This window comes from Papio anubis, chromosome 5 (genome assembly GCF_008728515.1).
Source record: "Papio anubis isolate 15944 chromosome 5, Panubis1.0, whole genome shotgun sequence".
Classification (NCBI taxonomy): Eukaryota; Metazoa; Chordata; class Mammalia; order Primates; family Cercopithecidae; genus Papio; species Papio anubis.
Genome location: NC_044980.1, coordinates 66,745,416 through 66,769,490, shown reverse-complemented (window position 1 = coordinate 66,769,490; position 24,075 = coordinate 66,745,416). Strand labels below are relative to the sequence as shown.

The 24,075-nt window shown below is 39.1% G+C and overlaps 1 protein-coding gene across 3 annotated transcripts in view; it reads right to left on the bottom strand.

The window, feature by feature from the left end:
* Nucleotides 1-24,075, bottom strand: part of ARHGEF28 (Rho guanine nucleotide exchange factor 28) — a 313,224-nt gene that overhangs the window by 178,167 nt on the left and 110,982 nt on the right. For all 3 annotated transcript variants that reach the window (XM_021939454.2, XM_009208611.4, XM_021939453.2), the window contains exons 3-4: nt 7,958-8,105; nt 4,726-5,019 (exon numbers count right to left, since the gene is read on the bottom strand). In XM_021939454.2, coding sequence (XP_021795146.2) covers nt 4,726-5,019; nt 7,958-8,105 — 442 coding nt within the window. The remainder of the gene's footprint in view (nt 1-4,725; nt 5,020-7,957; nt 8,106-24,075) is intronic.

Sequence of the window (24,075 nt, the reverse complement as noted above, 5' to 3'; positions counted from 1 at the left end):
CAAAATTATACAAATCTCTGAGAAAAGATTTCTGCCCAAAAAACAAACAAGCAAAAACCTCAAAACAAAAAAACAATTAAATTAAATTGTGAGATTCTGTTGAATAATTACATTACTATTCAATGCTTTACTCCAAATTTGAGCTTCTGAGACCCTGAACAAGGCACTATTATGAATGCTATTTCATAAAAGGAATGGTCATAATTTTATGAACTAGAAATCCAATTTTATTTATGGTCTAAAATTAAATAAAATCTGGGATATTTCCTTTCCTCGAACACATAATGAAGTTGCACTGTGACTAATGACGGGTAAGACACAGGGCTGAAAGAAGGCTCTGCTTTTTGTTACAAGATCCATGCTCCACTCAGACTCTGGCCTTTTTCCAGGTTCCCAGTCCTTCCTCATAACTCTCAATGATTGACAAGGTAAAAAACATGAGAAGTTTATTACAAAATGCAAAGAATACAGTAATGTGTCGCAGAAGGGTTTTGATCACTCTTCCAAGACAAAGTCATTATAGAAATCAATGAATACTCATTCGGTAAGATCTAGTTATATTTGAATAAATCATAAATAAATAAACACCAAAAATTTGTAATAAGAGTGAACACTGAGCATTAAAATAATTTTTGGACAAGTACTGGAAGAAATAATTGCTAGGAAAGAAATTGTTTTCCACCTGTGATGCCACTGCCACTAATACATTATAACTTCCAGTGGGTCCAATGTCACAGTTTATTTCTCACATCATTATTACAATTTATCTACCTCAAGACAAGCAATACAAATAAAATATGTATACTAAAAAAGATGTATAAGCACATGAGTTTTTAAACTGCTTAGATTAAAACTCTATTAAATTAAAAGCACAACAAAAAACAAACCCAAACAGCTCAAGATTAGTAGAAGCCCACCAAATGGTTATGAATAGGCAATGAGTCAAAATACATCCATAGAGTATACGTGTGCATTGTAAAAATCTAATATAATCCAGTTAATCTAGGGCATCAATGTTAGTCCTTCACCAAATACTCTTGTTTATTCCCAACTATAAAATGATTAATTTATGTCCAACTACTTAGTTTAGTAAATACAATAAAAACTCCACGTTTTCCTTCTACCTAGTATCTAATACAATTTCTGAAGTACAAAATTAAAACACAGAAGAATTTATATTTCAATCTACTCATCTAACTGCCCAATTTGTTTTTTAATGTGGAATAATTTTGACAGAAATGTACTGAAAAATACATCTGTTAAGGCCTACCAATCTAAACTTAGCCATTATCCATATATGAGCCCCTATATACATACATAACAGAACTGAGGTGTGAAAAGGCAGACACAGAGATTTAAACACATGGCAGGCTGAATGAAATCTCATAAGATGGTCATAACTTTCAGATTAAAATTCAGCTTCAAACATGAGCATTAACCCTGTCGCTTGACACTGATGTTGTAAAAAAGCTACACTACAAGTCTAGGCTGCAGACAATGTTACCTCAAATACTATAAACTGCCTTTAGAGAAAGTCTAGAAACATTCCTAGAAATTTGCAAAGAATTACTTAAATGCCAGGATTTTATACTTTGCCTTTAGCTTCATTTGTCCAAACCAATTGTATCTGCTTTCTACCTATGCACATATGAGTACATACAATACACTCTATATATGAAAATTTATTCACATGCACATACCAACATCACCTCTTACTGAAAACTTAATATGTTCAGATACTCTTCTAGAGGTCTTACCATACATTATCTAATTAAATCATCACAACCAGCTAACGAAGCAGGTACTACTATGCCTCATTGTAGAAATTTAAAATGTGCAGCACCAGAACTAAAATATCTTGCCCAGGTCTCACAGCCAGGAGGTAACAAGGTCAGGATTTGAACCTGGCTCCACAGCACACATTCTTAACAACTAGGACACTAGAATAGAAAAGTGTTTTACCATGAAAAGAAACTGCTCCAATTTTTCTCTCATGAAAATACATATATTACGTATAAATACTGACAGAGGGGACAGAAAGGACCTCCTTGTGACATAAATCTGTCTGTTATAAAAATATGGATAAATCAAAGTCCATGACAGCTAAAAGCTTGGCAAACAAGAATGTATACCCAAATAGCAATGAAAATGGCAATAGGATGACCCTTGACAACTTGGGGTTTAGCTCAGTGTTCTCCAAACTTACTTTTTCATGTATCTCCACCAGCAAAAATAACTTTGAGCAGGCATGCCCAGCATGGAAAATTGTATGCTTGTATTATGGCAATCCACAGATTAAATACTAGAGAGTATTAATGTATTTCTAAATATCAGCATGAAAAATAAATAAAACGTGGGTAACATGAATTCCATTGTGGAGACCCTTAGTTTAAGCTATTCATGTGCAGTTATGAGGTTCCATGACCTTCAACAATTTGTAATTTTTCAGAGGCACAAATTAAACTGCTGTAGGCACCAAGCTGCTGTGCTGAGACTTGCTGGCCTGGGGAGGAGCTGTGGGACTGACCTGCTTCTGCCCCTGCATGAGGCTGTGATGCTCTTCCTTTACTTAAGGGAAATCATGAAACCTTTGTGTCTTTGTCAAAATGGATCCGCGCCCCCCCGCCCAGAAAAAGCCACCCTCCAATATTATAGTTAGAAATATTTTTAGAAATCCAAGAGACTTAAGAAAATGAAGTTTCTTAGCCAGAAAACATTATATGTATATAATATTTAGATATAGATAATATATATCATAGATATATAAATTTATATATACTATATATATTAATATAGATCATACATGTCATCTATCACTTACATATGTGAGATAGAAAGGGTGTATCTCCAGACGATCAAGTATTACTATTGCAATTCCCCTGTATAAAAGGGCTTAGCACATTGCAAGAGTTTAAGAAACATTTGTTGAGCCAGGTGCCTATAATCCCAGCTACCGGGGAGGCTGAGGTGGGAGGCTCACTTGAGGCCAGGTGTTTGAGACAAGCCTGAGAAATACAACAAGACTCTGTCTCTTAAAAGAAAAGAAAAGAAAAGAAAAATTTAATTAGCCAAGCATGTGACACACACCTGTAATCTTCGATACCTGGGAAGCTGAGGCAGAAGGATCACATAAGCCCAAGAATTTGAGGTTGCAGTGAGTTATGATTGTGTCACCATCCTCCAGCCTGGGCAACAGAGCAAGAGGACCCTGTCTCTAAACCAGCTAATGAAGCAGGTACTACTGTGACTCACTGTAGAAATTAAAAATGTACAGCACATTTATTAAATAATTTATTTAAAATATTTTATTAATACTGTATTTTAAAAAGTATTTGTTGAATGAATGAATGAATGAATGAATGTTGTATCCAAAGACCTTTCAAGTATCATCACTGCAACTCCCCCTTATATTTCATATCTCTTTGCTGAGTCCTTGGGGATAATAGCGAGCAGAACAAACACCACCCACAACCTCAGGGAGCCCACGCCATACGTATCAATTAGCCACCACACAGGAGAGTGCAGCACACAGGATTCAGGCATGGCTCGGTGCTGGACTAGACTTGTGACTTCCCTTATCCAAGGTCTTAAAAACAAGAGACGTCTTTAAGTGCCCAGGAGAGTTTTAGTGTCACCCTGATTAAAGGAAAGAAACAGAGATCCTCTTGGTTTGTGACTTACGGCCTTATAATTCTGTTTATAAAACTCACACCCCTTTACCCAGAGTAGTGCATTTAGTCTCATCCATGATCGAATTTAAGCCAACCTGAAACTTACAACTAGAATTTATCAGGAAGCAGAAACTCTCAAAAACAGCATCATCTGACTACAAAGCTAAGGACACAGGAACGATACAAAAAAAACCAATATGTGTTGTATTCAATAAATTACAAAACAACATCTGTGTATTTCCAATAAAATTATATATAACTTGTAATCACCAATAAAAAACAGCTATTGGCTGGACACGTTGGCACATGCCTATAATCCCAGCACTTTTGCAGCCTGAGGCAGAAGGATCACTGAAGTCAGAAGTTCAAGTTCAGCCTGAGCAACACAGTGAGACCCCAGCTCTCAAAAGAAGATTTTATTTTTTCATTTTTAAAAAGCATCTATTGATCAGTTTAGCCTCATGTCTAGTATGGGCCTATATATAACATCTATAGCCTTGTTCCTATGCAGATTCCAAATACTTGGTATTCAGAGTCCATTTGGTCTTTAGTACTCCAAAACCTAGTACAAATGTACCACAAATGCTCTCGGTGACACTGACATTTTCAAAGATGTCAATTCATTGGTTATGTTTCCCATGTTGTCACATGTCTTCTAAGTGTTTCACAAAGTTGGCGACGTGAGCTTTCTTGTCCAGTGACCCTACCTATTTGGAAATGGGGCAGCAATGTCCTCTTCCCATAGCAAGAAAACTTGCCAAGGGAAGTGGAGCCACAGCCCAGAGCAGCTGACTGAAGAGCATACCATAAAGAAACAGTCTTTTCCCCACTTGAGACAAGGCCTTTCCATTTATTGCACACCTCCTGGCACGAGTCACATAAACCAGCCCAGAGATGAGTGGCTCAGGACCTCAGGGAACCCCTTCACATCACAGCAAGGTTCAGGTAAAATGTGGGCAGAAAAACCTGCCCAGGGGAACAGACAGTATAGCATAAGGAACATTCTGAACTTGACACACACAGGGGATATCTGAATTTTCTGGTGATGACCCACCTTCAAGTGAAGAACTTCCCAACACAGTCCACTCTAGAGGCAATTCCAGATGGGTCAGAGCCAGCACGAGCTCCTCATCCAAGGCAGGCAGCGCTCCCGCCGTCAAGGCAAATGGGGTCAGCAGGGTCTGGTGGCTACAGGCTGTGAGGCGATTGGCCTGCGTCACCAGCAGACGAGCCAGCCTGCAAGCCATGTTGTCCACGTAGGTCACTGAGCCGGAGCCCATGGTCACTGGAGAGTAACCTTCTGAGCAGAGGCACACAGATACCGTCACCGTCTCCTGAAGCCCATGGCCTGGACAACAAGACAGTGAACAGTTCACCCCAAGTCTGTAGGAGATGCTCTCACAGGGGTCCAATGTGCTAGCTCTACCTCACAGCTTAAGCAGCCAACACGCCCCGGGAGAACAAGGTGGAAAGGAAAGCCAGCCCATTACCCTTACACACTGCCAAGCACGTGGGCCAAACTAATGCTGACTCCATCTTCTTTCAGTAACTCCTGATTTTAAAACTTACCTTTATGAGCTCTGAGCATTTGAGCATCTGTTCTTCTATCATTACCAAACACTGCTATTCAGCATTCCTTTAACCTTTTACTCCTACCCTGACCCCTGAATTTGTGTTTGTTGTCTTCAAGTCCTTTGCTCTTTTCCACTCACATATTCCAAAAATATGTGACTCCTGAGTCACATATTTTTACATATTTATTTAAGCGATAAGTTTATAAGATAGCACCATACAATTACACAAGTTTGCCCTAATTTCATAGAGCTCCTTTGAATGTGAGTAAAGGTGGGTGAAGACTACCCAAGAGAAAACAAAAGGGAAAATATATATACATATCTATGTGTGTGTGTTGTTGTTCACTGCCCCCTCTTCTGATAAGTGTCTTGTCTTGTAGGTGTTCTCAATATTTCTCCTGAGAGTGTCACCAAATCCTGCTGTTTGTCCCTCCCTCCATTCTTCCTCTTCTTTGTCCCACTCTCTTATATTGCCAGAGTTGGGAAGCTCTTACCCAGGTACATTTTTATGCTGCCCTTGGCAGAATTTTCAGGAATTGATGGCACCATGTCACTATGATCATGATAATCATGACTGGACAGAGAAGAGTTATTCAGCTACCACTGGTCCATAGCACCCTGTTGCCCCCAATCAAATGGCTAACAGGTACAAGTCATTCCTCCTCTGCCTTATTCTCCAAAGACTTTCCCCAGAGGCTGTGCAGCTAGGGCTTCAAGGAACAAGAGCATCCTAAGTTCACTGAAAGAGAACTAGTGTCACTTTGTCATTGACTCTTAAAAGTAGTCTCATGGTACAGGCACAGAATGCACCCACCTCCCACCAGACTACACATACCCAGTAAATATTAAATAAATCTCTCTTACAAATTTTTGAAAGGTTGTCCTGGTAAAGCTGTCACCAGGGAAATTCAAGGTTCAGAAATAGAAACTGTGACCTGCCTCTAGATTCTGTTAAAATGAAGGCAAGAAACCTCACTTTTAAGTAGACCACAATATAAACAAAAGATTACATTCTCTTTCTCCTAAGGAAGGAGGAGGAGAGTCACCACCACATGCCAGTAAAGGAAAAGATTAAAAGTTTTGAAAATAAGAGTGGCACTTTAGTTACTATTTTTTCTCCTTTCTCTATCAGGGCTTGATAAAAGAGAAAACCAAGAAAAGAGGGTGAAACTAAAGGTAGGGAAAACATTAGCCAGAGCAAAAGGGCAGAGGGAAAGCAACCAACAGCCGAAGTAACTATGTGCCATTAATTAGGTTTGTTTTTGTTTTTGTTTTGAGATGGAGTCTCGCTCTGTCTCACAGGCTGGAGTGCAGTGACACGATTTCAGCTCACTGCAACCTCCGCTTCCCAGGCTCAAGCGATTCTCCTGCCTTAGTCTCCCAAGTAGCCGGGACTAAAGGCACCGGCCACCATGCCCAGCTAATCTTATATTTTTAATACAGATGGGGTTTCCCCACGTTGGCCAGGCTGGTCTCAAACTCCTGATCTCAGGTGATCCTCCCACCTCGGCCTCCTGTAGTGCTGGGATTACAGGCGTGAGTCACCATGACTGGCCCATTAATTTGGTTTGACTGTTTGTTTTTTTGTTTTTTTAATGATGAAGATTACTGGGCTAAAGAGAGAAGTGCTTAAAATTACCGATGGTCTCAGAAATTGGACAACAGATTAATTCATTGACCAAGACCAGGGAGAGCTAAGAGGTATCTGCACTTCTCTACAATTCTCACTGTGTCTGTGTTGTTTGCACATTCACTGGCTACCTTCTTTCCACATGTAGCAGATATGTTACAGAAGCACACAGGAACATATTCCTTTAAAAATGATCTCAATCTTAACTCTAAGAAAAATTAAAGAGTCTCTTTATGATCCAAATTAAAAGGACCTGAAAGACCCACAGTTAAGAAAAACCAAATCAATAAAAAAGAATTCTAAAATGCCCTCCCTGTCCTGTAGGTAATGACATTTTAATTCCACCATTAGGTTAAAGCCTGATGACCCTTAAATGCACAACCCACATACCAATAAAAATATAAAACAACTATATCAAGAAGGGCTATTAGCTCATCACAATATACGAACAGGATGCATTAATTTATCATCTATCAAGAAGACAACTGGGGAAATCACAGGTTTCAAAATGTAAGCATTTTGATAATGGGGAGAGAAAGTTCTGGAGCTGGAGATACCCCAAGGAAGATTCTGGATGGACAGGGCATCAAGGAAAGAACCCCAATGACCAAAGGGAGCAAGCAGAGGAGAGGCAGACCTGTAACTGCCAGGCTGCCCACAGAAGAATGAGGAAGAGAGAAGACAAACTTTGTCAATGTCAGTTCTGCCTGAGCCAACCCTGGCAATGGGACTGAGGTTATAGGCGGTGATTAGGAGGTGATACTCAATAGACAGTGTTTCCTCCATTTGATTGCATCCAAAGCACACCCAACCATAAAAGTTGGGTGCAGTCAATAGGATGAGTCTGCCTGGTCTAAGTTAAGACTCCTAATTAAGCAGCAGATACAGCTGGAAGAATCTCAGATGTGAGTGTTCTTCCTAATGTACACACACACACACACACACACACACAGAGGCACACACACTCCTGACCTTGCAGCACTGTTTTCTTTTTCTTCCTGGCTCTCTTCCTGGCCTACATCCCTAGAGGGAAGTTATTTGCAGACCAGTTTCCCAGTCACACAACAAAGAGGACACCTCACCTGGAATGCTGGACTGGAGAACGTTATCCTCGATGCGCTCTGCAATCATGACATGTCGCTGATGAGATCCGTCATAAGTAAAGTAAAACTCAGCATCTTCAGGAAGATACACATTTTTGTCAAACTTCGCATAGACCGTCATCTGCCCCTGAAAAAGGAATAAGTCGGGGCATTGTCACACTTCCTTGTCCTGGCTCTAAGAAAGCACAATACAAAGGGCCTGGGTCCATAACAGTGTCATTTGTTATATTCACTTCACGTGGTTGAGTTCAAATAGCATGAGTGCTTCCTTCCAACAACAACACATTTGACATTAGGGAAGATGCTTCCTGATGTATTAGGTATGGGTATCAGAGCTGGTTTATTCTGTTTTTAAAGTTAAAGAAGTTCAGGGCATAGGAAAGAATTTTTTCTTTCTCTAAAATGTACTAGATGTAAGAGTGTGGTACTTCATTGCCTTTTGCTTTTCAAAAATTATTTTTAGAGACAGGGTCTCACTATGTTGCCCAGGCTGGTCTCAAACTCCTCTGCACAAGCCATCCTCTCACTTCGGCCTCCCTGGTAGCTGGGACTACAAGGATGTACCACCACACCCAGCAGTCTTTTACTCTGAATTTCTACCAGCTGAACATCATGGCTTGAGTTAATTTTTATCCTGTACCTAAAATGCCATTATTAGTACAAAAGTTCATGATAATTATTCTTATCTCTGGCCTTACCCTGCACTAGACCATAGTCAGTTGTAAGAATCTTAAATATTTACAAACATTGCCAAATAAATAGGACTACTCCCTCTCCCTTGCTATGCTATTTCCATTTGCTATTTCTCTTCTCTGAGGGGTTTCCAAGTGCTGTTTCCTCACACTTTCTCTTAAGAGCTTCTGGTTGGCACAAAGCCCTGCAAAATGCCTTGGTCTCAAGGACAGGAGCTGCCACCTCAGGTCACTGAGGCATCCTCTGAGGACTAATGTCAAAGGAAGTGGGGCAGCAGGCTGGGGCTCTTAGGTATGTTGTCATCCTGAGGCTTTACGGAGGGGCTATAGCAGCCGTGTTGCACCCAGGGGAACAGCAGCTATGGTAGGGACTGCCAGGTCATCGCCAGACCCCAGAGGCTTTGAAGGATTTGTGCTACTCCCTACCCAAAACACAAAAAGCAATACAAAGTGGGGCCTCCAGAGAGAGAGCGCATTCTGCCCAGCCTGTGGGAGTGGCAGGGAAATGGAAACCTGGAGGCGGAAAGGGTCGCCCACTTTGGAGGGCCTCCAGAGCTCGGCCCGGCGTGGAGAAGCATCTGGGCTTTTGTGTGCTTGCCCAACAAAAACAAACCTGTTCGCCAAGATATCCTTACCCTGTGATAGAGGAGAAGGTGAACAGAGAAAAGCCTACACAGACTCCTTAACATCAATTTGCCTCTGACAAATATCAGCAAGACATTTCATAGGACACTAAGAGTTAAGCCAATCAGGATCAAAAACAAAATCAGTGCAGGGTTTTCTAGTAGCCACATGGTTATTTAATCTCAATTTTTTACAATAAACAAAAAGCTATGCATTTCTAGTGGTTTGCAACCTATCACACACACAGTTATCTGAAATTATGAAATGGTATAAATACAAAGTACGGAGTTCTGAAAAGTCACTGGTTGGCAGTTTTAATTGCCCTTTTTCTGCATATGAGCATGCATGTGTATGTGCACACATAAATGTAATCAATAGAAAAGCAACATGCCAAGAAAAATCTACCATACAATAGCTTCCAAAAAAGTTCAGGAAGGAGATCTGAAAAGCAAAAAAACAACAAATGTCTAACATGACTGAGAGAGGAAACTCAGACGAAATTCCATTTCCTAAAAAAGGAAGAACAGCTTGCTTTAGTCATGTTCCTGGTTGCTAAAAAGACTGTTAACTATCCACAGGCAGATCTAACCTGACCTGTTCGTGATTTTTTTTAAATAAAAAACAAATTATATAAACAGATCAAAAATTTTCACAGATCACAAGGATATCTAATCTGCATCTATTCAAAACAATGATCATATTACTATTATATTTGGTTGGGTGTTCAAGGACTACAACTTATGAGAGTTTAATTGCAACCCTTTCTAATGCAATACAGCCCTGAACATTACAGTCTTGTAATTAATCACGCCTGCCTTTCAAGAACCATGCCATGCTTTACGCTAGTAAAAGGATAACCAAAAGTTATGTGAGTAATAAGACATGCCCATTAAGGAGATTAAAGAGAGATGCCCAGAAGTCCTAACACTCAGAAGAGATTCAGCAACAAAAAGAGTCTCTTACATGGTAACCAGAAAAACATCAGAAAGACCTGGATAAACATGCTACGGGAAAAGAGGGGGTGATACAGAAACCAACAGAGAGACCCTATTAGACAGAAATGGATGGGCAGGAGAGGAAGACAAGGAACGAAAATATGAAGATGAAATAACAAGAACATTTTCATTCAGAAAACACAGATAAAGCTCAAAGGAGATGGATTTAGATAAAGCACTTAAGAGATCAGCAGGAAGAGCGGTCTTCTGAAAGAATATGCAAGTTGAAAGAATATGCAAGTATAGCTTAAATAGCCAACCACAGGTGGCAATTTTTTGGGTAAGAGTGGGATCTTTCTAATCACTGAGGCCACTGAAAATCTGCTACTCTTCTTAAAAGGCCACCAATTTCATATATGACAAAGACAAAATTCCAATGTACAGAATTCCAGAGTACCTCTTTCAGTTCCCCATCTGGATCCAATTGCATTCTTTGTTCAGGCAATTGAAAACTAGAAACTTTCCTGAATAAATTTGTTGGCATAAATATCAGAATCACTCTGCTCCTACACAGAAGCAATAGAGATGTGTTCTCACGTTTCTATAAACTCACTATTTCCAAAATATAAAACACTCAAATATGCCAATGAAATTTCTGGAAACAATAAGAAGCATGCTAGGCAAAATTATATCCCCAAATTAATCAACAAGTTTAGTGTACTCTAGTCAAAACCCATTTTTCAAATGAAACTCAACAAGCTTATTCTAAAGTTCATCTGGAGGAATAAATACACTAGAATTGAACTGATACTTTTGAGAGAGAATGTTTGGACTGTCAAAGCTTGTTCTACCACAAAGCAAAACATACAATAAAACCAGGGTCATTTAAACAGAGTAATAGTAGCATAGAGACAGACAAGTGCAAAGTCCGAGGCAGACACACGTACCCATGGAAATTATGCAATAATAGATAGCATTTCAAATCAGCAGAGAAAGAATGGACAATTCAATAAACGGTTTTAGAACAATAGCTATCCATTAGGAGCAAAAACATGCATTCTACCAAATGATTAAATTTCTAATTAATTCAATATCTAACAAAAAATCCATAAAAGCATAAAATTAGAAGACTGTTTAAAAGTTTTCATTATTTAATAAATAACAGCAGTTAAAGGTATTTAGATTTCATCTGCATTGATATGATCCTAAACTATCAACCTTTTTTCATTTTTCCTATTATCTTCCAGTCTTTATTCATATGCACAGGTAATTATTACACAGTTATACTCATGGCATAATACATTAATACATACTGGTGTGCTTTCTTCTCTTCTATCAAAAATATTTTTCCACGTTGTTACAATCTTTGGCACCCCTTTTAATTGTATTCCACCAAGCGTTTGATGTTCTATAATTCCATGATTACTTAAATATTCATCTATTGTTCGTTAAGAGTACTTCTGACTTTTTAACATTTTAAACAACTCCTGATAAACATTTTAAGTATTTTTTATCCTTTGAGATGCTATTTTAGAATACAATTCTAGAAATGCCTCCAAAAATATGAACACGTTGTCATAAATTGCCAAACTTCTTTCCAAAAATTTTGTATCAACTTTTATCACCACATGTGCTGGTTAAGAGGATCATTTTCACCCCAACCTTGCCAAAACTATCTTTGGAATTATTTCCTGTGTTAACAGATCATAAACAGTTCCTCACTGATTTAATTCACTTTTTTCCATTGCCACTGAAAGTTGTTGCCCACTTTTATAAAAGTCTATTGCAAGATAATGCAAACATTGTTAGTGGCCAAACCAAATTTCAATTTGAATAAATTTAGTCTTCCCTCTTCTGTTTCACATACGAATTCACCTATAAACTTTGCCTTTGGCAAATCAAAATTTTTAGTTTCCCAAGTGAACCAGTTGGAATCAGTGTCAGAATCATTTCCTTTCCCCGTCAAATAGTGAAGGTGTATCACCTCCTTCCCAATCATGCCCAGATAAAAAATACTCATCAGTACTCCCATAAAACCTTGGAAGGCCAAGTCACATGGAAAACCGGAATCACAAATGTAGAGCAGAAGAGCTGAATTGACTATAATCATAACAAACACAGTTCAATATAAATGCACACAAAGAATCAGGTAAATTAAACTAACATTTTTTACCATCAAGCATCCTCTAGAGAAATTCTACTTGCAAAACTCAATAATTTTCAAAGACCAAGCCTTCTGCTGACATGCTGTGACATCTGTGGATTTCTTCCCAGGGAACCAAAAAGGTAGCAAATGTTTTTGCCACCTTAAACTATCTCATCCAACTTTCCTATTCCTTTCCAGATGGTATTTAAAGTGGAAATGGCTGTCAACACTAGTTTGCATGTTCTAAACATTTTTTCGTTAATCAATGTCTCTAATAACCTGGGTAATTGAGTGGCTGTATTAGCCTAATCACTGGGTATTCTTGTACTCATGTTTTCTCTCTCTTCCTCCCTTTCTTCCCTCTCACTATAAACAATGCATCTGTATATAATTACACTTTGTTAATAACAATGCTATTTGCTGAACAACACCTTAACTCTCTGGTTTCTTAAATATACGGCATGAGTGGGCAATGAACAAATACTGCATTTTCAAATTATGACAATGAGAAAAAAGGATACATCTTTTTATAGTGGGGTTTCTTAACCAAGGGAAGAATCTGAATACGGATTTCAGACAGTTTGAGAACCTCTGAAAATTATTAGCAAAACTGGTTTTGTGTGTGCATATATGTCCATTTTCTGAGGAAAGGTTTATGGCTTTCATCATAGTCTCAAAGGCATCTAAAGATTCAAAAAAAGTTTATGAACTCTAGCTTTTATAGTAACAGGCAAAAATGGGAAGTTAATAAATACTTTTCAATGGTAATTGTCACCTTTTTATTTGACAGGAAGACAAACTATCTTCCAATGGATTCTAGTATTATACACAGCCTTTATATGGGATGATTAGGCAAAGAAGCATAATAAAGGTAAAAATAAGTTGATAATCAATGTTTACTAATACATGCCATGAAAACCATTATGCTAAAATATAGTGCTATGTGAACTATCAAATTTGATTTGTATTCAATATTTGAAACTTGTCTTCTTTACAATAATAAAAAAAAATCTATACAGAGCCTTTCCTATAGAACACAGTGCATTGAACTTTCTAAGATCCTTGAAAAGTTAAAAGAAAAAAAAAGGATGCATTGCTATTATTCCATTTTATAGGTAAGTAAATACAAATATAGGTACTACTGCTAAGTAGCTCAGGATCTCAGAGCCAGATGTGTAATATTAGGTTTCTTGATTTCTGCCCCAACCTCCAAGTTAGGTTATCCTCTTTACAGTCTCTCAAGTACAATAGCATACGTGGTACCAAAGGAAGCACTGTGGGCACAAAGTATTTTATTCAAATTACCGTGTGGAGCTGAAGTACTTCTTTAAAAGAAAGTGTGGAAATGCAAATATTATTTCTTATATGTGTATGCACATATATACAAATACAGACATCGATATATCTATATACTTATACATATTATCTATGTGTACAGCACATCACAATTTATACAGTGCTTTCTTGTGTGTTTTCTTGTCTTATTCCCACAATAATACCTGGGAGGTATTATTATGAACCTTGTTTATTAAAGAGAACACTGAAAATATTAGATCTAGTGAGGAGCAGAGCCAGAAATCAAATCTACATCTTTCTGTGCCAGGCTCAGTACATTTTCTCCCCACCATGTTAGTGAACAAACAGCAAATGCGCAAATATTTAGTGACTTATCTACAGCTTTTCATTTAACTCAGTCTTTGCTTCATGTTCTTAATGTAGGAGTTCCCATCCTGAAATCTGCGGACAGATACGGTGAGGGGGAAATGTTCCTTAATCCTCTGGAAAATGTATGCAGCAGTTTTGGGCATTTATCTGAGGAGTCTGTCTATCAGTCACAGATTCTGAGAAGGGTACGCAAAGAACATGTGAATCAAAAAACTGAAGAACCACTGATTTGAAGCATGTTTAAAAGCATCTGACTTTTATATAATTTAAAATATCAAGATTATTCAGATGTATCGTCCCAGTCACGTAAATACAAATTGGTTAAATCCAGGGGGAAGTATCACAATGCCATTTTTTTAAAGGAAGGTTAACTAAAATAACTTAAAAGACTTATAAGACATTTTTTCAGAAATAGCCTTTAGAGTAGGCATCCATCTCCAGATAGGATAAAATAGACCACACAGGCCAACAGTCCTGCTGAAAACAACTAGGAATAACAAGGGCTGACAAATAAAAAGTCATGGAAACAATAAGGACAAAAATGTAACAAAATACCAGACAGGAGAACCACTCAGAGAAGTAATGGAAGCCAAAAGACAATTGTGTAATATTTGTAAAAGGGTGAAAGAAAATCCCATGTCTAACAAAAATATCTTTAAAAACGAAACTGAAATTAAAATGTTTAAGACAAATACTGAGAGAATTCAGTGCCAACAGACCAGCACTGAAAGAAATACTGAAGACGTTATTCAAGAAGAAATGAAATGATCTCAAACAGAAACATGGAAATGCAGGAAAGAATGAGGAATAGTGAGTGGGTAAATATGTGAATAAATATATCAAATATATAAACAATTTTACAAAATTATAAAAGCACGTATTTTGTGTAATATATAAGAAAACGTTTTACAAAATATTATAATGTCATGGAGTTTAAAATATTTGTAGAACTACAACGTGTGACAACAATAATGTAAAAGGTAGATGAAATTAAAGTATGTAGCCTTTTAGGAAATTGCTGAAAAAGTACTTTTATTATATTTATAATATATTATATATATTTTGACTTGAGAGTAGCCACCAAAAGAATGCATAACTAATGAGTTATAGAGGGGAAACTTAAATAATAAGAATAGTTGATTCATCAAAAAGAAAACAAGACAGGAGAAACAAAAAACATAAAAATAAAACATGTGTGCCAAACAGAGAGCAAATAGCTATATGTAGATATAAATCCAACTATTTCAGCAATTATATTAAATGTAGATAGACTACTCCAAATAGTACACCAAGTCTGCCAGTATGGATTTTTTTAATCCAAAAACAATAACAATATCTGTGCACTGCCAACAAGAGATACACCTTAAAAATAACACAGCTTAAAAGTAAAATGACATCCATGCAAAACTAACCAAGGAAAAGCTAGCACAGACAAAATAATATCAGACAAAGTAGACTTTAAAGCAACATATATTACTAGGGAAAAAGAAATTTTTCGTCATAAAAAGAGTCAGTTGAATAAGATAATATTATAATATTACATCTGTATGCCCCTAATAACACATCTTTAAAAGATATAAACCAAAAGTTAACAAATCCAATACAGTAGACAAATCCACAATCGCAGTGGATAACTTTAGCCTGCCTCTTTCAATAGCTAATAGAACAAGTAAGTAAAAAATTGACAAGGATATCAAAGATCTAAATTACACAATTAAAATAACTTACCCAAAGAAATAATTAGCATAAATTAAATGCATATATTAATAATTGTAAAAGATACCCATTATTCAAACCTCTGCATTAAACACAATAATTCAAAAAATATGAACACACAGGCTGGGTGCAGTGGCTCATGCCTGTAATCCCAGCATTTTGGGAGGCCGAGGCAGGTGGATCACTTGAGGTCAGGCGTTTGAGACCAGCCTGGCCAACATGGTGAAACCCCATCTCTACTAAAAATACAAAAAAATTAGCCAGGCGTGGTGGTGCCCACCTATAATCCCAGCTACTCAGGAGGCTGAGAAAAGAGAACCGCTTGAACCCAGGAGGCAGAGGTTGCAGTGAGCCGAGATCATGCCATTGCACTCCAGCCTGGGTGACAGAGAGAGAACTCGTCTCAAAAAATAAAAAATTATATATATATATACACACACACACACATATATATACACACACATACACACACAGACACATATATATAAATTTAAAATCTAGATGACTTTCATCCTTGATGGAATGATTCACCACTATCAAATTGAAATTGCCTTTGTTTCTGTAACACAGCAGAACTGAGTAAAAGACAATTCATAACAGAGGTCAGCAAATGACTCCAGATTCCTCACAAGACCAGAAGCAGGCTTTATAAAGCCCCTTAGCTTGTTTCCCTTTCAAACCCCTAACTTAACAGATTCCATGGAAACAGAGAACTCCTAGAAAGTGAAAACAAATATCTGGCACTTTAAGCAGCAGATCATAGTGGTAAATGTACTGGCTTGGGTATAAGAAAACTTGTAATCACTCTTGCATTATTCTGATAATCCTTTAGGAATAAAGGCCCTATACTGGCCCCCAAATCATCAACTACATAAACCAAGAAGGAAGCAGTTTAACAGTTAGACACAAGTTGGGATTTTAATCAATAATCCACTAGCGTCACTGAGGGAGCAACCTGCCCTACCCTATATTGATGAAAATGTAATAACTCCATTAAGAGTGAGTATGGTCAAGCTCTGCTTTATACCTGTCAGACACACCTGGGCCATGGAATACTTTAATACAAATATAGACAAAGCTGACAACACGTTCAGAGGAAAAGGACAAGGATGCCAAAGGGATGCAAAAAGCATGCTGTCATATGAGGAACAATTGAAGGAACTGGGACTGTTTTGCTAAAGAAGAGACGAGTCATGGGCAAACAGTCACCACTGCAAATATCTGAGGGTCTATCATGCAGACATGGGATTAGACATGTTCTGCAGGCCCCAAGGGAAGAGCACAAAACAATACGGGGAAGGACAGGGGACAGAGTTCAGCTCCACAGTGAGAGCCCTCTAAGGAACAGAGATGTCCAAAGATGACAAGGATTGCTGCAGCTTAGGAGGAACAAGCACTACTAGGAGATGGTGTGTTTTGTTTGTTTTTCTGTTTTGCTTATTTCGTCTGAGAAAGAATGAGGCTAAAGAACTTAAAGAACTATCTAATCTTCAGTGTCTAGAATCTATAATATCTGGTATATAATTCTAGATTAATTGCTTCAATATATTTTAAAATTGGGGGGCCTACATAAGCAGATTTGGATTTTGTGGGGTTTCTATTTGCTCGTTTTTTGCTTCTCCTTCTTTTTTTTTTTTTTTTTGTTTTTTTTTTTTTTGAGATAGGTTCTCACTATATCACCCAGGCTGGAGTACAGTGGCATGATCATAGCTCACTGCAGCCTCAAGCAGCCTCAAATTCCCAGGCTCAAGGGATCATCCCACCTCAGTCTCCTGAGTAGCTAGGACTGCAGGCACCACCACCACACCACATCTAGTTAATTTTTTTATTATTATTTGTTTTTTTGGTTTTTTGTTTTGTTTTGTTTTTGTTTTTGTTTTTGGAGGGGAGAAACAAAGTCTCATTATGTTTCCCAGGCTGGTATTGAACTCCTGGGCCTCAAATGACCCTCCTACCTCAACCTCCCAAAGCGCTGGAATTACACACATGAGCCACCACATCCAGCCCCAGGTTTGTTTTTTATTTTTTATTTCTTTATTTCTTATTTATTATTATTATTATTCGAGACAGGACCTTGTTCACTACCTCAAACTGGAGTGCAGTGGCATGATCTCAGCTCACCACAACCATGGCCTCCTGGGCACAAGTGATCCTCCACTTCAGTCTCCTGAGGAGCTGGAACTACAGGCACACACCACCACGCCCAGCTAATTTTTTGGTAGAGACAGGGTTTTGCCTGTTGCACAGACTGGTCCGGAACTCCTGGGCTCAAGTAATCCGCCCGCCTCAGCCTCCTGAAGTGCTAGGATTATAGGTGTGAGCAACTGTGTCCAGCCCCAGCTTTGTTTTTTAATTTCTCCCATATATTTTTGCTTTGGTTTGTTTTTCTAGTTCCTTGGATTTATGCTTAGTTTATTTTTATTCTCTGTATTAACGGTTTTCAAACAGATCAGGGGAACCCTAAGTTGTAATGGGAGGATGTTGGGAGTTTGTAAACATTCCATTTAAATTTCATTTGGGAAATACGTTTCCAATTGATATTAAATCTAAAAGGATTGTCATCCACTTAAATTTATTATTTACCAAATTTTAAGACACTGGAGAGGACCTGAAGTGCCAGGTTGTCATTTTTCCACTGAATTGACAAATGCAATAAACTTAAAGAACACATTTATAATAATAAAGTTTTATCAAGCTTACATATTGTTCCTCATAATACTTGTTTGGATTAAAAAAAAAAAAAAAAAAAGGTTTCCTTTTATCTAATAAGAAAAGATCTCTAAAGCCCCTCTAAGGACTATAGGATACCCTCTGTTGTCTTATGGGAAGACAACTAAGTTCTGTTAGTGACCAAAGTCACTAATGATCTAAGAAAATATTCCTCTAAGCCCTTTTTATGGTTCATGTCCCAAACAAGCTTTACATTTGCATCACAGTAAAGACTACAATTTATCAACTTCAAATTCAGCTTGAACCCATGCAGATGGTAACATCACATGGTTATTATTTAGCACTTGAGGTCTACAGATTTATAATCAAGTGCTGTCTAAAGGTTATTGTGGGCCAACTAACAGCACTGAACATCCCAAATGAAAATGAAGACTATCAGGAATACAAACAACCCAAGTCTCCATGGATTGATTACCCCTGGGCATAACCTGATCATAACTATCCATTCTTATTTCATGATAGACCACCAAGTCTTTGTGTTCCACAGGAAGTCCTCTCCTTTGTACAAAGGTATAAAAGCTGGGGACAGTTCCCCTTGTCCCTCTCATCTGGCCAGCATCTGTGCGAGAACATTCCTCCCACCCTCTATCCTCAGTGCAGTACACACGCATGTGCACACATAACAGCAGGCCACTCTTAAATAAGAGTGCTAAACATATACACCCTGGAATACTATGCAGCCATAAAAAAGGATGAGTCCGTGTCCTTCATAGGGACATGGATGAAGCTGGAAACCATCATTCTCAGCAAACTATCTCAAGAACAAAAAACCAAATACTACATGTTCTCACTCATAGATGGGAATTGAACAATGGGAACACTTGGACACAGGAAGGGGAACATCACACACTGGGGCCTGTTGTAGGGTGGGGGGAGTGGGGAGGGATAGCATTAGGGGAAATACCTAATGTAAATGACGAGTTAATGGGTGCAGCACACCAACATGGAACATGTATACATATGTAACAAACCTGCACGTTGTAACACATGTACCCTAGAACTTAAAGTATAATAAAAAATAAAAATAAATAAACTTGTAGTTCTGTCAGAAAAAAAAAAAAAAAAAAAGAGTGCTAAATACTCTGCCAAGTAATGCTCATTGCAAGATACTGGGAATCCTCAGTAAGAAAAGCAGAGATTCAGAAATGTACAATTTAGAGATCTGAAAGAAACCTTAGAGCTCATCGGCACCAAACCCCTTACATTACAGGAAACTGAAGACCCATAACCTTGATCTAGGTTCTATCACACAGCTAACCTTGGACCAGAAATCCCTGGTGGTCACCTTCCATCCAATACCTTTCCCACTCCCCCAAGCTACTAGTGGGGAAGAGCAACAGTCTGACCCCCAAATGAATCCTATTCCTCCCCCAGGGACTGGGAAGAGCCTTTATGGAAAGAAGTCAGGATTAGAATCAATGAACTCTCCCTGAAGTTCCTCAGCGCCCACTTCACAGCATCCCCAGCCTCCCTTGTCGTGTCTCTTCTTTTCTGGGCTCCCATCACCTTTGTTAAACTATAGAGCACTTTCAGGTCCTGTTGCTCTTCTCCTCAAATCGAAGCAAAAGCAGGAAAAAAGCCAGCCCAGTCACAGCATGGAAAACTTGAAGCCCCAGTGGAAACTAGAGAAGCAGGGCACGTGGAAGGAGCAGCTAGCAGTCGGTCAGCCCCGGCTCCAAGAGCCTACAGAAGAGGGGAAAGAAGGACACAAGGGGCTGGGCACGGTGGCTCATGCCTGTAATCCCAACATTTTGGGAGATCGACACAGGCAGATCACCTGAGGTCAGCAGTTCAAGACCAGCCTGGCCAACATGGTGACTCCCCTTCTCTACTAAAAAATACAAAAAAAAAAAAAAAATAGCTGGACGTGGTGGCGGGCACCTGTAATCCCAATTACTTGGGAGGCTGAGGCAGAAGAATCACTTGAACCTGGGAGGCAGAGGTTTCAGTGAGCCAAGATCACACCATTGCACTCCAGGCTGGGCAACAAGAGCAAAACTCCATCTCAAAAAAGCGAAGCAAAGCAAGGAAAAAAGGAAAAAAAGGAAAAAAGGAAAGGAAAGGAAAGGAAAAGGAAGAAGGCTCGGTGGGGAGAGAAACAAAAACAATGGCAGTGGGCTGTGGAGTGAGACGGGGCAAGCAGAGAAAGCTGGGAAAACAAAGCAACATGGAGCTTAGTCGAAATAGGAAAAGCATGAGAAAGATGGAAAATAAATAGATAAATAAAAATGAGCAGGAGAGAGAAAGATTCATCCCACCAGGAATGGCAATCTGAAAACACGTTTGTAAAAAGGAGGGGAGAGGGAGGCAGAAAAGGATCTAAACTTTGGTGCTGACAAGGAACACTGCATCTAATCCAGATCAAGAGCTGAGGGCCAAAAAGCACCTTGGATGTGTCTCTTTGAAACACATCATAAAGTGGGGGTGGGGAGGTTTCACACTACTCACATCCTGCTAATGGCACATCCCCATTCTGGGGAACCCATCTTTCCATACAACCCTGCAGGGAGAAAGGAGAGCACACCTGGGGACTCCTTTCTCATTCCCATCCACTTTAGGCAGAAGCAGCCATGGCTTTAAAAGGAAGGAGCTCATTTTTCTGGCCTTATCCTTTCTTTCCCCTCACTGTTTCTTTCTCCCTCTTCTACCTCCCTCCCTCCCCCCCCTCACCAACTTTCAATGGTCCCATACAATTCGACATTGTTTACAAACCTTACCATGGCAGACATTTTACTGTCACCAGACTCCTACCATACAGATGTTACTGAAGCTATCTCAGGTATAAAGGGACATCAGGCACTGTATTAACTCACGTTAAATATGAAATTTCTCATTTTCTAAGAGAAAGCTTTAATGAAAAAACAGTAGTATTTACCAGTTTATTAATGTGGTTGCTTGGGAACACATAAGGATAAAAATGGCCATGATAGGACCCTTTGTGTTTTAATTAACAGTACTGTGCATTTGAATGTACCAAGCACCATTCTAAGTGAATTATCTCATTAATTGCTTACAATTGGCCTATGAGGTAGAAACCATCATCCTCATTTTATAGATGAGGAAACAGAGGCTTTGAGAGGTAAATGCCCTGATTATACAGTGATCTGGAGGGTCAGGAAGAACCAGGAGTCAAGCCCATGCTTCCCTCTTAACTCCCGTCAAGCCCTGCCGCTGTGGTCAGTGCTGCATCCCCCACAGCAAAGCCTCTGCAGAAAACAAGAGACAGCCCAGTGCATTGATTGATTCCGTGACCATCTGCTCACACCTAACTCTACAGTGAAGTCTTAAGAAGTTACACATGAGTATCCATTGAGTCCTTTGAAGAAATGACCACGTTCAAGGACTGTGAATATTATGACCTCTTTTAGATTATTTTCTCTTCTTCCTTCATTCAACAAATACCTGATGTGTGCCAGGCACTGCGTTAGGTACAGATGGTATGAAGATGATGAGACCTATCCTTTCTTTCCTTCATGGAGTTCACAGCCTAGTAGGAAGAGAAGAGGTTAAACAAACACAAGTGAGCACAAGGGTCTCTGTATGAATGGGAGAAGGAGTAACAGGTCAGGAAAGGCATCTCTGAACATGAAGAGGACCCTGTGAATGGAAAATAATTCCAAATAAAGGCATGAAGACCAGTGAGAGAATGGCTCATTTGGAGAATGACAGTTAATTATCGCCAGGCTGTGATTCCTGAAGTAGAAAGTAGGACAGAAGGGGAAGCTGGACATGAAGGCAGAGGCCAGCGCATGGAGGGCTTGGAACACAAAGAGTTCCTGGAAGAGTTTTGAGCAGGGGAGTAACACCATCAGATTTGCATTTTACAAAGACCAGTCTAGGAGACAGAGGCAGTTATGCCAGGAAGGCTGCTATCGAGATCGGCTTTCCTTGAGGTACAGTCTCTTTCTCAGTACCCTGCTGCTCTGGAATTTTTAAGAGTACCAAAAATAACCTAAAGATTAGAAAAACATGGGTCTGGCTCAATGACTGAACATGCAGACCAGAGATACTGGTCTGGATCTCCACTCACCTCCTGAAGCTCTAGTGAAAAATGTAAGGCCTCTAAGATTCAATTAGACCTGGACTCCAATCCTGGCTGCCTCTGCTACCAAACTGTAAAATGGGAATAAAAACAGTGCTTGCCTATCTCAGAGAATTCTTAACATTGCTAAATGAAATAAAATATATCGACACTTGCACAGCACTTCTGACACTTAATAAGTGCTTAATAAATTAATAAATTAGCCAGCTACTCGGAGATTACTAAAATCAGTATCACTCTTATTATTCAGTATTGTTCACTGAAGAAACATCTATTGAATATCTAATGAGTGCCAGGCAGTTTCCTCAACTTTCTCAAAACAGCACAGTGAGGTCGGCAGCACAGCATGAGTACTCTCATTTTGCAGAAGAGGATATTTTGTTCAGAAGGCTACATTATTTGACCAAAGTTACAATGACCCTCCTCAAGTTCTCCCAGCTGGCAACAGGATTCAGAGAAATAAAACAGAAGGTGTAGTAAGCACTCATTTGAAAGAGTTCATTTTATAAATAAAAGCCCTCTCTACTTCAAAATAGTCTTCCCTCTACACTGCAAAAATACACCTTAAAAAAAAGAAAAAGATAAAACAGAGGTATTTTTATCCTGAAGACAGTTCACTCTAATTTGGCAAAGTAATATCAGTTCTTGCATTCTTCTGGAACTGGATGCTACCTACCATCTGTTTAGAAGATCAATAGAGCACTCATTTTCCAGGATCTTAATCTACCTCAGTTGTGTATCTGATTTTTTTCTGGGATATAAAGTGGTACAAGCACTAGCTTATGAGTGCACAGAGAAATATTACCTGTGCTATATGCTAACTCGTCACTTTGTCTATCCTTTACGTGGCCTTCCAAGGACACAGGATCATCTTCCTTCCTCTTTAATGCACAAATTCTATCAGCACATTTGCCTAGAAGTATGTCCTGCTCCTCTGTCTTCCCAAAGACCCTGAAGTGAAATCCCCAGGATTTCATACCTTTCATTACCAGTGAGCATGCTGCTCTGGCCCTTCTGCTCATCCCAATCCTAGCTATTCTGAAAGGCCCCGCTCTTCTGGGCATGCCCATGATGTCCCTCTGAATTTCAGGCCATCTCATCCCAACCTATCTCATAGTATTTAACTGTCCCTCCCTATTCTTCTCTTTTCTCTCTGCCAACACTATGGGCCTTCATTTTACCAATTTATGTTCCTTCCATCTTTTTTTTACCCTCTTATAGAGCTTAGATCCATGTCCCTACCCAAATCTCATGTTCAATTATAATCTCCAGGGTTGGAAGTGGGCCCTGGTGGGAGGTGATTGGATCACGGAGGTAGATCCTTCACCAATGGTTTAGTGCCATCCCTTTGGTGCTGTTCTTGTGATAGCAAGTTCTTGCAAAATCTTGTTGTTTAAAAGTGTGTAGCGGGTCCCCCTTTGCTCTATTGTTCCTGCTCTGGCCATATGACTCTGTGCTCCCCCTTCGCCTTCTGCCATGATTGTAAGTTTTCTGAGGCCTCCCCAGAAGCCAAGCAAATGCCAGCACCATGCTTCCTATACAGCTTA